This window comes from Sesamum indicum, linkage group LG1 (genome assembly GCF_000512975.1).
Source record: "Sesamum indicum cultivar Zhongzhi No. 13 linkage group LG1, S_indicum_v1.0, whole genome shotgun sequence".
NCBI lineage: Eukaryota > Viridiplantae > Streptophyta > Magnoliopsida > Lamiales > Pedaliaceae > Sesamum > Sesamum indicum.
In genome coordinates, this window is record NC_026145.1 from 6,570,453 (window position 1) to 6,587,509 (window position 17,057).

The 17,057-nt window shown below is 33.3% G+C and overlaps 2 protein-coding genes across 2 annotated transcripts; one reads left to right on the top strand and one right to left on the bottom strand.

Moving 5' to 3' along the window:
* Positions 8,644-12,455, top strand: LOC105157444 (ribosomal RNA processing protein 36 homolog). Its single transcript, XM_011073856.2, has 10 exons — positions 8,644-8,842; positions 9,160-9,272; positions 9,527-9,657; positions 9,741-9,807; positions 10,546-10,598; positions 10,806-10,860; positions 10,946-11,020; positions 11,121-11,238; positions 11,794-11,840; positions 11,934-12,455. Exons 2-10 carry the CDS (start codon positions 9,189-9,191, stop codon positions 12,039-12,041), a joined length of 738 nt encoding a protein of 245 aa, XP_011072158.1. The 5' UTR covers positions 8,644-8,842; positions 9,160-9,188; the 3' UTR covers positions 12,042-12,455.
* On the bottom strand, positions 13,284-16,104 carry LOC105157455 (F-box protein PP2-A12). The gene is made up of 3 exons (XM_011073867.2): positions 15,547-16,104; positions 15,100-15,218; positions 13,284-14,069 (listed from the first exon to the last, which is right to left on the bottom strand). Exons 1-3 carry the CDS (start codon positions 15,874-15,876, stop codon positions 13,649-13,651), a joined length of 870 nt encoding a protein of 289 aa, XP_011072169.1. The 5' UTR covers positions 15,877-16,104; the 3' UTR covers positions 13,284-13,648.

The window sequence follows — 17,057 nt, forward strand, 5'->3', positions numbered from 1 at the left end:
ATTTTTTACAATTGTACAATAAAAATATATACTATTATATTTATATAATTAATTGTAATTTTTTTAATTAATATAATTTTAATATTATGATTTTTTGGACTTTAATATATTGTTAAAAATTAATTTTATATAATTAATTTATAAAAAATTTAATTAAATGAAATTTAAAAAAAATGCCCCAAGTTGCGTTTTCTAATCACAACTTGGGCTTTTTTATAAAAGAAATTATTTTTTATTCCAAGTCATGGTGTCATATTAATATTAATATATTATAATAAATTATATTAATATAATTTTTTATTTTTTTGTAATAAATAAACAATTAACTCGGTGCCCCATCGATGGGAGAGCGGCGAAAGGCCACCGGTCTTGAATAGCTCATTCCTGACACCGGTGCGTCTGGTGATGTTACCAATCTCTGTCCTCGATGGCCAGTCTCCGCCTCTTGATGCGGCCAGAAGACGTGCAAATCATCATTGTGGTGGCAGCTCGTAGCCTCGACCAGTGGGGGAAGAAGAAGAAGTGGAGAGAATGGGCCAGAGAATGGGCCAATCGAGCTATTATTAAGTATGATTACATATGTACTTGGGCAGCAAAACCAAAAAAAAAAAAAAAAAGAGTTATAAAAAAACACAAACAGTCAAAGACACGCCTAGACAAGGTGTAAACTGTTGCACTATGTTTATATTCATATTTTTGCATTTTTCAAAACAAGATAAAACACATTCAATGTTTATTTTTATGTTTTTACACCTTATCTCTGTGTTTTTTTAATTTTCAACTTTCTATATAATATATATATATACACAGTTATATATATAATACAAAAGATATATGATTTGACATTAAACAGTAATTTTTTTCTCTCAAATCCCAACACCAAACCTACACCATTTATTTTAAAATATTTTAAATTATCTCAAAACACAAATCCAAATATACCATCTATTTTCAATATACGCTTACTTATCTCTATTTTTCTCTCTTTATCTTCAAAACACAAAACAAAATACTCAAAATACAAGTCCAAATATAATATTGCAATATTTGAATTTGATTTTGGCCCATCTAAAGAATTGTCCGAAACCAAATCCAAACATTCTAATGTGTTTTTCCTTTCTCCCTCCCATCCAGCCACATGGGTTGGATTGCAAAACCAGACCTCCTAATAGGGGCTAATGGAGATTAATCTCAGGCCCAATAAATTTCCACTGGGCCCAACTCATTATGGACGAGGGTGGATTTCTAGCCCAATGTAAACAACCCCTAGTATTATTATCTTCTTTTTAGTGTGAATTTGAATTTTGGATTACACATTCTGTTTCGTACCAATAATTACCAATATTTGTTTCCTAATAGTTGAGGTCAAATATTACCTACCAACATCGAATCTTTGCCAAATGCGTTTGAGTGGGCTAAAAGTATATGTTGAGCTGTGTGTTGATTCTTACGTGATTATATTTTTTGTTTTTAGTGATATTAAATTAATTATAAAGATTCTGCTCGACACACATAATGCAGGCACAATTCGTCTTGATAGATATATGGAGTGCTAGCTAGGGGTGTTTTCCTATTTTGTAACAACAAAAAAGAAAATCTATATTATGAACATATATTATTACGTAATCAATTTCAGATCTGTACATGCGATGGCGGCTGTTAACTCAATTAAGACCAACCACGAGATGAATAATATAATTGGCCAATTTAACTTATAATAAATTTTATTTTATTATTATAATTGTCAATATAATTAATTAACGTGCATATCTTAATTTTTGTGTATACAAAATTGCGACTAATAAAACAACAACAAAAACAATAATAATAACAGTAAAGATTAATTACATTTAGACCCCCTCTAAAAACACAAACAGAAGCAAAAGCAGCAATAGCAAAGATCGTCTTCGAATACCATTGCATTTTTCCTTACAATTCTAACCTTGGCTGGTATAAGTGAAAAAGAGCAGTCATAAGGGGCGTAGCGTATGTGTGAGAAGAGGTGCATCTAGTCTTTTTTTAGACTGACTGTTGATTATAATCAACTCCTATCTTACAAAACAAGTCAAGCCCTAAGCAAAACTACACTTTTTCTCGAATAAGTTCTGAAATTACACTTACACCCATTTTAGAAAATTTTCCTTTCACCGATACCCTCTGTTAGGGTTTGGACGAAAAATAAAGACGCTAACAAAAAAATGCATAAATTTATAATTTTATCCCTCATTTAACATTTCTATGTATATTTTTGTGCTTATAAAGGAAATATATATATATATATATATATATACGTGTGTGTGTGTGTTGTGTGTGTGTGGAGTGAGGTTACAGTAATATAACTATTTTTTCCTTATAAGTCAAAATTATTACATGAGAACGATAAATGAGAAGTAAATTTGAAAGTCTATGTAATTTTTTGCTAATGTCAATATTTTTAATACAAACCCTAACAGAATGAGACCGAGTGTAAACAATGAATTTTTTAAAAGGGTGTCAATATAATTTTAGAACTTTTTTAAAAAACAGTGTAATTTCGTATTTTTAAAGAGAGTTTAAACGTAATTAGCCCTAATTAATAATAAAAGGAATTTCTGATACACTTAGTGTATGAATTATATTTGATAATTACTTAGCATGGGCATATACAGAACACTTGTAATGTTGTTTCAAATTACACAATTAATGTCGATACACTAAAATATGTCCCTTCTTATCCGATCCAATATTAAGTTTACTTCAATTTTTTTGAACATGTGATAAAGTGATGTAGTCTGTAATAAATTCATATAAATTTGTATAAATTAATAATATCAGAACTATGTAATGTTATTAATTTAAAGAAATATTAATTAATTGACAAAATTGATAATTTTATTAATTTAAAGAACTTTTTTTCGATTCGATGAATCTACACTATTTTTCATGAATAAAATGACTTTGCAACCAATTACGTGGAAGGAAACACTCGTAGCAGCAACTACTCTTTCCAACTTTTGGTTGCATTATCATGCAACATTAGAGCTTTTGAATGCAGTAAGAAAAGTTAGAGATGAAATATAATTAAATTTAAATTTTAAAAAAAATATCAATAGAATTATATTTACTAAGTTGTCCTAATTAATATTATAGAATTATTAATGTACAAGATTGAAGGGATCATAAATTTATAAAAAGTCTTCAAAAAAATTATTATCTTATTAATTTATCGAAATTATTAATTTAGACATTCTGCCCCAGTATTATGTTTAGAGATTATTAATTTATCGAGTATTAATTATAAAGGTTTTGTTTTACAAGGTATACTATATTCTTGGAGGATATGTTTAATTTGTCGCTGACAGCGGTGATGCACGAATGACGGATGCACAATGGTGTGCGATTGAATTTGCCGGAGGAGTTGATTGGAGAAACCCGGTGGGAAGTTGACGGAGGCGAGTGAGGAAGACGATCACATTTTTTATTATTTTTTTTATTTTTTCAAAATTAAATTCAAAAATGTTGAAATAATGATAAAATTGCACTGAACTTGGGGAGAAATTTTTGGGAAAAATACCAGAATGGATAAAAAAAAATAGGATAAATTACAACGAGTTTCTTTGAGGTTTGTCATAATTACGTAGACCTAATTTGTTGTTTGAAAAATTATGAATACTTTCTTAAATTATAAATAACTTAACGAGTATCTTTTCATGACAGGCAACTCATTGTAGGGGGCATCTGTTACAGTATTTGCAATTTTAGAGAAGTAGAATAATTTTTTAAGCAACGAAAAGTATTTATAATTATAATAAATATCAAGAAAGCCCATTATAACTTATCCAAAAATTAATTGGATTCGGACGTGATCAGATCAGAACCCAACCCTGCTATGATACATATTGATACAAAAGAAGCCAACACAGATACTGGTGGGCTTTGTCTTATTGTTCGAAAAATTATAAATTTGTCTCAAATTTTAACCATTGTACATGAGACTCAATTATCACTAACTTAATATGAAAATTTTCCATTCTATGTAAATAAAAAATAATTTTTTTCCTATTACTACCTATTCTCAATTTAATCCTGTAATTTTTTATTACGTATTAATTCCATCCCACGATGCACACATGTTGTACAATATAATTTACTAAGAATGTATATATAAATACTCATCCTCATTTTTAAAATATAATTTAAATAAATTCTATGTTTGAACAAAATATGTCAATTATACGTTAATCCAACACCAAATTGTGATAAAATATTCCTATCCATGCAATCGAAAATATAAAAAGAAAAAGGCAAAGCAAAATAAAAAAATAAACTATAGATAGAAATATATCTAACTCGACAATATAAAAACCAAAATACCCCTCCCGAATTCCCACTCAAGCCGGATCATGCCCCGACCCAACCCTATCAGGACCCGAAATCAGGGCCGTTTGATGACTTTATATTTGGAAGCTCGAATAATGATACATGGATTCACACGAATACGAATATTTTACCTATAAATATTCCAACTGTTTTGAGTAATAGTAAGTTATTTAATACCTTCTACTATCTTATAAGCTTTTCGATCTCTCGAACTGTTCAATGAACCTAATGGATCTTCTACTCATATACCGAATACCCGATCCGAATTACTTGACGGGCAACCAAGAAATATTTGAGAGGAGAAGTTACAAAGGCAAAGTGAAATTAGTGAATTAGATTTTAAGCAAGTAAAATTGCAATAACAGGAGTATATATACTAGATCTACGCCTCAAACCCACAATCTTCATTCTCAAGTAGGTGGATCATGTACGGTTGCGAACAGATACGGATTATTCAGAGCAGAGCATATGAGCAACTACGACGATGATGAGATTTTCCATCAACGGTTTGAGATGAGAACGCTAATATAAACGACGGTGGCGGTGGAGCGACGATCCCGGTATCCTCTGCCACCTTCTTTTCCTCCTAATCCTGTTGGGCCTCTGCCACTTTCAGGGCCACCATTTCCTCCACCTGCCGCATCGCCGTGCGTGGCCGCCGCCGCTATTATGGTGGCTGCTAGTATTGCCACCAAGACGGTGAATCTCGCTACTCTCGCTTTCCCACTCATTGCCTTCACCTGAAGCTAAGTATAAAAATTAGAGTTTCGGTGCTGTTTGGCTAAGTTTATCTATAAGACGATTAGCGGCATAGTTATAGTTTTGGTTCTCATATATTTTTACTAATTGTTTTTCAATCTCTAAATATATTAAAATTCTATTTTAGTTTTTCAACTTTTAAAATATTTAACAGTTTTGCTCCTTAAACATAATTAATGACCATTTCACCCTTTCGAAGAAAACATATAGTCCGATTATTTTTTCCCTATGCTCGTGATTAGGCCAAACATGCTTCCAAAAATAAAATTAAGTCTCCATAAATTTATACACTAGAAAAAAATTTAATATTGTTTACCATGGTAAATGATTACTATTAATTACGGTTAAACAAAACTAATGCAAAAAACTAACTTTTCTATCACGAAAAATTTATTTGTCACGACTAAGAACTGTGGCAAATGTTTTAGCCACCTTCACAGTAACCACGGGCAATAATCGTTTTATTACCGTGGTTAATAACTATTTGCTACGATTATTTATTTTTAACCATAATAATTAATCGTAGTAAAATATTATAATTCTTTTACATCACATAACAATTTATTTAATCACATTGTTTTTGGGGTATTCAAAGTTCTCGATTTTATGGACTTTCTCCAACCACACTACCCACGAATACCGAGGATTTGGAATACCAGGAAATAAGGCGATGAAAAAAAAGATACAGTATGAATTTATGGAAGCTTAGTTTTATATTCGAAAGCATATTAGGCCTGATTATGAGCATGCAATGCCACTAAGATGATCCTCTCCAAGTTATTATACAATAAAATTACCGGTTTACTTTCGACAATCACCTCTTCTTCCCAAAGTGGATTTGTTCCAGGGAGACTCATTGGAGATAACATAATTTTGGCCCAAGAAATGATCCACTCGCTTGATCAAAGGCACAGTAAAGGTAAAGTTGTAATCAAACTTGACATGGCTAAAGCCTATGATAGAACTCGATGAAAATTTTTGTACTCTATATTTCATGCCATGGGTTTCCCGCATAGATTTATCCTGCCTATTAAAAATGCTGTTGAGAACTGATGGTTCACAGTTTTGCTTAATGTGAAACTTCTGGTTTTTTCAAATCAACCAAAGGTCTTAGATAAGGTGAGCTTATCTCCCCTACTCTTTTCATACTGGCTATTGAAGCTCTTTCTCGTGATCTTGATTTCTTATTTAGGACTAACCTTACTATGTACTATCAGTCACACTACAGAATTCCTGTCACTCACTTTTCATACGCAGATGATGTCAGTATTTTTACTAACTCAGAGGAGGACAATCTCAACAATCTAATGGTTTTTCTGAACCTGTATGAATCATCCTCTGGGCAAAAGATCAATTTTTTGAAAGGTACTTTCGTACCCAGTAAGAAGGCCAATTTACTTTCCTAAAGGATAAAAAACATCACAGGCTTCACTATGAAAGAGCTTCCCATTGGGACTCCACTTTGTAAAGGTAGGGAAAAAAAATTCCTTTTTGCGAATCTTATTGACAAAGGTCGTTGTAGGATTTCAAGCTGGGGGCAGATTACAACTCATCAAGAGTATTCTCTTGTCTATGCCCATTTATCTCATGCAAGTACTGAACCCTCCTATTGCAATTATACAAAAATTGGATCAGCTCTTCGCTAGATACTACTGGGGCACTACTGATTCTCAAAAGAAAATTCATTGTACCATCGAACATTGCCACCCTCATTGCAGGATCAGCCCTATTGGAAAGCATCCAAAGATGGCAGGTTCACAACATCATTAATTTGGAAGGAAATCAAAGATCATAGAACAATCACTCCTATCTTCAGGAACATATGGACTCCACTTTTCGCTGAGACTATTTCGCCAATCTTGGATGCTCAGCTGAGACTACCACCATCATCACTCAGGACCAACTTTATGGTAAGATTTCAGGTATTGTTAAACTTGACCGTCTCAATATGCCATACTTCTGACTTTCATAGTATTTCTTGTTCCAATTATTTGTTAGTTGAAATTAAAAGTATTATGAAACCATGCTCATTTTTTGTTTCGTGGAAGCATAGGATTCACCTCACAAACTGATTCTTACTAGTTCATGCTGCTCTGGAATTCTTGTTTATAGTCATAAAGGATTTGCTCTCGTCCTTTCTGCTTACTATGGTACCCTTGATATTGTACCACTTTTGATTTGTTGTGTCTGGAACGTGTCTGTTGGAGGTGCTCTCAAAGAAATTATCATCAAAATCGATGTGTGTTGAAATCATCAAAAACTATAAAATAGAGTAAACGATAAATTATTGTGGTCGTGGAAACATATAAAAACATTCTCATATTCTCATGTTGAATTCTTGCATAATAATTTTACAAAATAAAAGAATGCTATCGATGGTACCCTATTAACTAATTATCCCAACTACAAAAGTAACGGCACCATGGTATATGAACCAATATTGTGTACAACTTCCACAAATATGGGGGCAAAATATATATTGTCATTCGACTTATGTCTATTTTTATATTTTGATATTTTTTATTTTTTGATTTTTTGATCAACTTATAATTTTATAAAATTTGTACTTTGTCATATTCGATCATTTTTTTGTTGATTTTTTTATTGAAAAAATATCATATGTTGTGCATATGTGAAAAATCACATAACATAAACTTTGAGTATCACATGTGCACTACATTTGATGTTGTTTTAACAAAAAAAACTTAATTAAAAAATAGTTACAAAAGGCAAAAATGCAAAATTTTATAAAATTGAGATGGTAAGTTGACCAAAAAAAATTAAATATAAAAATATAAAAACGGTCATAGTTCAAAATGTAATTAATCCTAAATATCATATACGTAATTGTTTATTATGACATAATTTATTTTTATTAGACACGTTAATTATTTATTTTTATTTACATATTAAATTACTGCTGATCAAATATTTATAAATAAAGATATTATTAAAAAATAATTTAATAATTTTTCGATCACCTTAAACTTTTACTTATAAATCCATCTCCGATGCAATGTCAACTTATCTTCATTCACTTATTTTTAAGTTAAATAAATAATATGCATTAAGTTTTTCAAGAAATTCAATAAAGACGACTCTAATATAATATATAAATAATTTAATATAGAAAATAATTTTAATTAATGGGTAAATTACAATGAATTATTCTGAACTTATCATAATTACAAATATTTATCGTTGTTTCAAAAATTATAAATATCCATAAAATTAATGAACGTTTAACAAATACCTTTCATGACAGTCTATTATAAAAATAATTGTCAAGCGATCGCTGATTTTAAAAAATTATTTACAATATTTTAAATAACGATAAAATATTTATAATTATAATAAAGTTTAGGGGGTCATTTGTAATTTACCTTAAAATGGAATACATCACTTGTATTTTTGCACCTCTTTTCTTTAGGAAAAGATTATTGTGTGGATTTTTAAAGAAATTGCGATATAATATTTTAAGATTTGCAAATAACTTTTTACTAATTTGTTTAATATATTATATAAATTAATTTCATTAAAGATCTTCTTCCCCCTAAATTCCAGCGAGAACTCAACCCTAACTCACAGATAGCAGCGAACAATCGAACTCGCGTCACCGGATTTCGTCGACCGAGCATCACCGAACTTCCCGCTTCCCACCGCCGTAAACGTCGTTGCCTGAGCAGCGCCCAACTTTATCGCCTCGCACCGCTGAAATTCGTGGGTAATTTCTTGCTTTTATGTTGAGAAAGAAAAGGTTCAATTGGGGATGGTGGTTCACTGAAAAACGTGTAACTAGGGTCGCTTGGTTTTCAGATTTAAACACTGTCTTTTGTCTTTTATTTTCAGGTAATAACAGCTTTGTTTTATTGATGGTGTTTTATGATTCTTTTGGAAAAATTTGGTATTAAAGTAAATTCTCCGAGGGGTTGAAGTAGAAATAACGTAGTGAATAAGAACCCTATATGTTCTTTTATCCTTGATTTCGAATTCTGGATATGAGTATCATCTGAATCGGCAGTTTCAATTTTGTTCGAGCAGTGATATTTTTGGGTGTCCCAAGAATTGAGATGAAGAAACCCGAGCCTGCTACTGCAACTTCAAGTAAAATTAGATTTGACGATAGTGATGACCATGAGTTGTCGTCTGAGGATGTAAGTAATCTGTCCGGGCTTGTTTTACGTGTTGAGCTGGTTGTTCTGCTGTTTGGATACCCATGGTGGCATTTTTTTTGTTGCAATTATTTTATGCTTTAGTCCATACGTGTTTCAACCAAAATATGCCCTGGAGCTATGTCTTTACCTTTGATTATTTGTGGTTGATATACCGGCATTTTTTTTTGCATTTGAATATCATAGAAATGTCACGTCAGATATTAGGGTATCTGTAAAAGGTTTGATATATATAGGAGGGTGAAATAGAGCGGGAGCTCGCCGAGGTAACGTTTGAGGAGTTGCAGAGAGCAAGGTCTGATGGCTCTGAAATGGTTTATAGGAAGCAGAACATGGAGAAGAAAGGCAGTCGAGCGAATAAGAATAGGTTTCTATTGTTTAATTCTTTTCCATATCGATTTCTTGTGGGTAATGGATTTCTTTTAATGGTTCAGTTTGGAATTTGTTTAGGCCAATGGAGATGAGTAGCAAGAAGCCTGTCAGCAGATTCAGAGAAGTTATTCAAGTGCCTAAAAAGGTGAGCTTCATTGTCATCTGTTTGATTTATAATTAATTGTTGGAATCTTTAATCCTTCTCCATCCTATTCTATGTAACATATCCAAACCTTGACAGTTTTTTATTTATGATTTTAAGGTTTTTGCTTATGTTATTGGTTAAAGACTTAGAGATGCTTGTACTCATTTAGGATTTTCCAGGCAACATATACAGTCGCTTTATCTTGCCTTGTCATTGGAAAGTATGTTCAATTAGACTGAGTAGTTCCTCATGCTATTTCAACATGGAATTAGACTGAGTTGTACCTCATGCTATTTGTACATGAAACATCCTAGTTTGCAGTTCTTGGACTTGATTGCAATTGGCTACCTGATTTACTTTTATGTTGGTTAGACTGACCTAGGACTGCTGGATAAGTGTCTTACTTAACTTGGGCTTGCTTGCATGCTTTATGAGTTTCTCACTCATGTTGGAGAGTAATGTTTGTATGGTCAGCCTGAGAATTTCACAATGGATTGGCAGGGGTCAACCAGGATTGAGATTGGAGCAGGTACTTAGGCTGGCACATAGTCTTCTGGGAAACCTTTTTTTCACAAAGATAGAAATTTTTCAATCTTTTACTGGACTGAGTGATGGTCATGTGTTGGCTTTGCATTTTGCTGCTTCTTTATTGTATCTATATCTTGTTAAGAGTAATACACTCTGGCACCACCCTCCAATTTAAATGTGGTTAAAAATCACCCTGTACTTTATCTTCAGGTGGTACGGGATCCTCGTTTTGAATCATTATGTGGCAATCTTGATGTGGACGGGTAAGCTTTCTATTAAGCTAGGCCTCTTTCTTGTTCAGCTTTGTATGTGTGTATTGATTTGAACATCCTTCACATGTGTTGTTGCTGTATGAACTATTATAATGTTGAAGTATAAACAATTGTATGGTCTCTTCATTGGTTTATTACAGAATACATCTCATGATACAGTTCTTGGATTTGATTTGACATGATACTATGGAACTGTAGGTTCAAGAAGAGATATAACTTTCTTTATGAGAATATACTTCCAGCTGAAAAAGAGGTATGCTTCAAATTCAGATGCTTTCTTAATAAAGGTGCTTTAGTGCAATCTTCTGCTGGCATGATTTCCATTTTGGGATCTGTAGGAACTAAAGAAACAGATGAAGAAAGCAAAAGATCCAGAAGCCATAAAGGAATTAAAGTATCGAATGGCCCGGGTTGTAAGTGCTCATTCAAGTTTATGTATTATAAGTCATTTAGCATATTGCCTACAAGTTGCCACTGACTTTTAAGTTCCTTTAAACACTTTACATGTACTAGGATAAAGAATTGAAGTCCGCAGTAACAAAGCGCACTGAGAAGGATATATTGGCTGAGCATAAGAAGAAAGAGAGGGAAGCTGCAAAGAAAGGCAAACAACCTTATTATCTGAAAAAATGTAAGAATTTCTGTTTCTCGTTCTCACTTGGACTAACTTTTTGGCTTTATCATAAAGCTAGAACACACATAAACTGGTTTAATTATGTTTGCTAATGTAGAGGAATTGACTTTCTTTTCCCATCTGATCTATTTCTCCTTACCGGTTTTATGATGGTAAGGCAACAAGGAACCTAGGTCCAAGTCTTTTGACCGGTAGTCAAATGATAAAAGCAGAAAAAACTAAGAACTAGGAATTAGAGAAAAGGAAGAATGGACAAATGTGGGTTCACTTAACATTTTTTCCATCCCTTTTCTGTTCCTGGTGGATAGAGGAACACTTTGAAATTATATACCGTGCTTGGTTTAGGACGATCCTAAATTACCCCTTTGGTAGGATGCTGTTGTTTTTGCATTAATTGGCTTTCCTTTACTATTTAGTTTGTATCATCTATTCACTTGTTATGCAAAAGAGCAAATTAAACAGAATGATTAAGGGGTGGAAAAGAAGGTGAGGAGTCAGTAATATAATAGGGAACGAAACTTTGAAATTTTAACATGATGTTTTTGCTTGCAGCGGAACTTCGGAAGCAAAAGCTTGTTGAGAAGTACAAGGAACTCAAGGTATTGGGACTAGAAATGATCAATTTGCACTTTTTGATGCTGTTCTCTTCTATTGCCTTATTTACAATGATTGTTCCATTTGTGACTTATCAGGATTCTGGCAAACTTGAGGCTTTTATTGAGAGAAAGAGAAGGAAGAATGCTGCAAAGGACCACAGATACATGCCATATCGACGCCCTGCTGAAGAAGGAAGCCAATAGAATCACTAAGTTTTTCTACTAACTACTCAATTGAAAGCCTGCGCTCCTTTCTGTTGCAACTATTCTGCAGACATGCTTTTCCAGTTTGGTACGCAGGAAGGATGCTAATCATGCGATACATTGTTGTGCATTGACTGATTCTACGAGTTATGGCTATCTTATCTTTACCCTTCGGTCGAAGATGTGCAAATGTCTTAATGAAGCAGGGGAAAGTTGCATGGTTTTGTCTTTGTTTGATGAGGAGCGTTTGACCGACATGGAACTCAGAATTCTTCTTCCAGTTCTGCCTTAATTTATCTAGTTACTATACTGTAGTATGAATCTGCCAGAGCTTCTTATTGCCAGGGTGTTAAAGCACCAACTTGATGACTTGGTTATGACTTAAACAGGGTAGCATATATTTAAGTACAGCAACAACTTTAGCTCTGAGCAGCAATATTGCTGCTCAAACACGTACAGTTGGACTAGAGCAACCACCTGAAACCTATATAATGCATATATAATGCACGGACAGGAACATGGCTTGGACGCACTTCGGATGTGTCAAACACGGCATCAGCATATTCAAAATTATAAATAAAATAAGAAAAAAGGACACCACGTTGGATATGTTTTTGACATGTTTAGTTTTTTTTTTATATATATTTTTCAAAAAGGTTTTGATTTTTTCTTAAATAAAAAAAAAAGCTTTGAGCTTAATAAAAAAAAATCTCTCGAACTACAAGTTTTGAGATGAAATTACTAAAATTTTAAGAGATAATTATGATGATATAATTAATTTGAATGACTAGAATTTTTTCATTGCGTACTTCTTAAAATAAATTGATTATTTATATTTTTTTAGCACATTTGATTAATAATTAAAATGTATAATATATTTATTTTATCTTGATGATATTTTTTTATATGTATATTTTAATTTTTAAGAAATTTAATTTAGTAAATACATATATTATATATAGCTGTGTCGTGTCTTGAGCCGGAATTCATTTCGGCTTGTCCATGCATCATAGCCTGAAACTTTCTGGATATGGCGGGGGGCGCTTCGCCAAAATTCGATTTAGACTGGTGTGTTTCATAGTTACGTCTGCCAACAATGGCAAAATCTTGATACGAACAGAACGGTTAAACTGAGAGTGCTTTGTGTTCACGAGCCTTTTCATTCAAAACTGTTTGATAAGGGAAGAAAATAACGCGACAAAGGAAAACAGAGTCACAAATTGGGAATAGCAAAACAAGGCATTGGAGGAAGACAAGAAACCAAACAAGTTCATACTTCTCTTAGTAATTCCTCCTTTTGCTTAACCAGTAACTCTTACAAAAAAATACTGCTTATTTAGGACCCAAGATGATGAAGAAGGCATGTAATTAGGTTCTGGATACTTATCCACCCACATACATTATGCCCATATGGAGAAATGCTTCCACAGAGATATTACAGAGACAGAGAGAGAAAGGTTACCATGTGTACATGCCAAACAGCTCAAGTCTTTAACCAACTACTGCTCATCTTGAAAAAAACACAAGAGGAGAACTCAACTAATGCTCATTTTTCTACACAACCTACTCTATAGAACTCTACATCCTACAAAGAGATTTGGTTGCAATTAAAAACGCTGCAGCCTCTCTCTATACTCAGCAGGATATATAAGCACAGAATCTACACAAAGACCTCCTTTTGTATGTGTGCAATCAATTTGCGTCATCGAAAACTTGACTCTCATTGATTTGCAAGAACTGGCAACAACAAAATCCCCAGCATGATAGTGAATCCATTTTCCAGGTTCCTTCAAGTAACACTGTTTTGTAGCTTGTTGGCCATCCGAAGTCGAGAGCTGGAACCGTACAGGCTTTCTATCCCAACCATGAATATGCTCAGAGTTGCAGACCCGCCTCCCGAACCTCTTGTGTGCTCGTCCCAACTGCAGTCGGAAAAAGAGACTGTATGATCCAGGTGGAAATGGGAACTCGATTTCTCCATCAACCTCAAACCACCATATTTGCTGAAGATATGCAACTGAGTAGAACCTGAATGGAAGAAGTGAACCATTCTCATGAGTATGTTCATACTTCTAATTATAAGATAAATTGTATTCATTCCTTTTCAACTAAAGAACTGAAGATTAATGCAAGAACATTCAAATGTATATCACATATAAAAGGGAGACCGACAAGGGAATTAAATCCACATGTAAAAACCGCCTTTTCCTTCCCCTCCTTTTGTTCCCATGAAAAATCAAAATTGCTCCAATGAATTAAATTGCTCTGTTGTCATTTCAATGATTTAATCCAATGGTAGAATAGAATAAAACAAGTTATCATACCCGAATTCATTTTCAGGATCTAGACAGCCGTTGAGGTTTGTGGGGGCTTTTCAGTGACCAAGGCAGTAAAGATTAGCAAGACAACATTAACTTGTTTATGTTAATAGATTAGCTTAATGCTCTGCACCTTCTATTGGTATGACATAGTCTCTGCAAATAACATAAACCTATGTAAATTCATGAAGCAAGTATGAAATGTAGTATCACTTGTGTGAACCCAAAAATTGGTAAAAGTTATGGGCCTATGGCAATGATTCAGCACCCTAATTAGATACAGCACCCATGAACATGCGATCAAAGCCTTGCATATACGATCTCAAGATCCCGTTGCTATCTCTAGTTAACAATTCATTTGAAGTTTTGAACAAATCACAACCATGCAAATCCAGCAGGCTCTAGATAGCAACGGGGAAAAAGCAAGAGAAAATCTTCAACTCTGAGATCGAAAAAGACTTATTGTTTGTTGATAAAAGCAGCACTAACCTACAAGTTAAGGCCAATTATTTCCTACAACTTCAGTATACCACTGTCTTAAAACAAGAAAGAATATGGTAACAATGGTAGGTTAGAGGCAGTAAAATGACAAAGAATGGCAAAGAGCCACTGTTATTGAATTTAGAAGAAAACCCTCAATTACTGCTTACTAACTCTCATATCTAATATCCATAACCAACCTCAAATCAAATTTCTTGAAATTACAGAAAACAAAAGTGACATTATTTCTAAACCCTCACCTTGATTCATCAGTTGGAATGCGGCTCCAGTATCTCCTATCATCAATCCCTGTAATTGCCAAACCATTTGACGCTACTAACATACAGGTCTTGCCTGTGCTCTTATCCAGCCAGACTTTCTGCACATAATCCAAATGAAAAACCACCCAGTTAACAATTACATGAATATCAAAAACCCCTTTTCCTCAACACCACATAAGATCAAAATAAGGGATTTTTATCAGTTTCCTGTGAAAAAAATAACTTCTACCAAAAACCCAAATATTTCTACCAAAAGAAACTTCCTCTAAACCCTTCAAGAAAAATGAATCCTCACTATTTTCTTCTACTAAAATTTCGAACAAAATAGACAAGTAGAAACAAACAAAATTAGGGTTCAGACACCCAAAACAGTGAGTTTTCGTATCAGTCAAGAGTATGAAACGCAAAAGTGTATAAAGATCGAACCTTAGTGCCACCATCAAAAGAATTAGGCCTACAAAGCGTGGAATAAATATCCCTCTTACACAAATCCTTACAAAAAACAGCATCTCCCTCAAATACTCTCTCAATAACATCTCCGTAATTCAAAGGCAACTTGGACTCCCAAACAAAATCCGCAGACGAAGCCCCTCTAAAAGCCCGGTTCAACATTGCCATCCGGCAGATCTGCGGCGGGTCCAGGTACACCAGCACCGCCGCCACACAGCTCTCCGGCATGTCCCCCAGCCCAGGTCCCGGCGACGGGGCTGCCACGGTGCCTCCACTCGTAGCCAAGAACGAATACGACGACCCCATTTGAGAATGAATTGGGTTGGTTTTCCCGGCGGAGAATCGGAAAAATGGAAGATGGGTGGTGGTGTATATAGATGTAGATGATAGATACAGATATAGAGAGAGGAATGAGGAGAGAGAAATGCCAGTTGGATTACATATATAGGTAGGAGGTGGACGCGTACGGGGTATGTATATATGTATGTATATGCGTAGGTGTGAATTTACACCTTGATCGTATGTGTGTGTGCGTGTGGACGTGGTTATGAGTAGGAATGAAATCAGATGGGGATTAACAACTAAATATAGAATCTTTGTTTGCCTATCAATGTTGACAATTATTCAACTTCTTTCAATTTACATTTTTGCCCTCGTTTCTTGATATTTTTCTTATACCCAATTTTCAATTATTTTCGAGTTTAAATTACAATAAATTTTCTAAAATTTATCATAATTATAAATATATTTTTTTATTTAAAAAAATTACAAATACTTCGCTAAAATTGACGGCCACTTATGATGCATGGAAACGGACGCGGCGACATGGACACAATACAATACAGACACAAAAGACGAATAAATTAGGACAAGACACGACATTGACACGGCTACATATAATATACTTTTTTATTATATATATTCTCAATTCCTCATAAATTAAAGAATGCGATAAAAAAATATCAAGATAAACATAAAATAAGCATGTCTTACATCTAAATTTTACGCAAAGTGGTTTAAAAAATATACACCATTAGTTTATTTTAATTTTGTTAAATAATAATGACCATCTCTCAAATTTTTAATAATTTCATCCCTAAACTTTTAGTCAGAGAGAAGTGAATTAATAAATTTTTTTTAATTATTAAGCCCAAAACGCTTTTTTCTTAAACCACCCAAAGTTTTTGAAATTATAAAACAAAAACTTCTAATATGTCCAAAACGTATTGGACAGCCAGTAGGCATGTCTGAGGCACGTTCGTATCAGATACTGAATCGAGTAATTTTTTGGTATGTTCGTGTATTATAGACGGCCATCTAATGGATACCCCTATGATGAGTTGTCACGAGGGGTATCTGTTATACGACTATTAATTTTAAAATAATATTTATTATTTTATAAATACAAGAAGGTATTTATAATTATGATAAATTTAAAAAAAAAAACTCGTTATAATTTACCCTTTTATTTTTGCTCTCTAATTGCA

Excerpts from the sequence above, each read along its gene's own strand:
- LOC105157444 (XM_011073856.2), top strand. The coding sequence starts at position 9,189 with ATGAAGAAACCCGAGCCTGCTACTGCAACTTCAAGTAAAATTAGATTT. Across the intron at positions 11,021-11,120 it reads AGTATCGAATGGCCCGGGTT|GATAAAGAATTGAAGTCCGC; the intron begins GTAAGTGCTCAT and ends TACATGTACTAG. Across the intron at positions 11,239-11,793 it reads ACCTTATTATCTGAAAAAAT|CGGAACTTCGGAAGCAAAAG; the intron begins GTAAGAATTTCT and ends TTTTGCTTGCAG.
- LOC105157455 (XM_011073867.2), bottom strand. The coding sequence starts at position 15,876 with ATGGGGTCGTCGTATTCGTTCTTGGCTACGAGTGGAGGCACCGTGGCA. Across the intron at positions 15,219-15,546 it reads CTTTTGATGGTGGCACTAAG|AAAGTCTGGCTGGATAAGAG; the intron begins GTTCGATCTTTA and ends GATTATGTGCAG. Across the intron at positions 14,070-15,099 it reads ATTCCAACTGATGAATCAAG|GTTCTACTCAGTTGCATATC; the intron begins GTGAGGGTTTAG and ends TCTTCCATTCAG.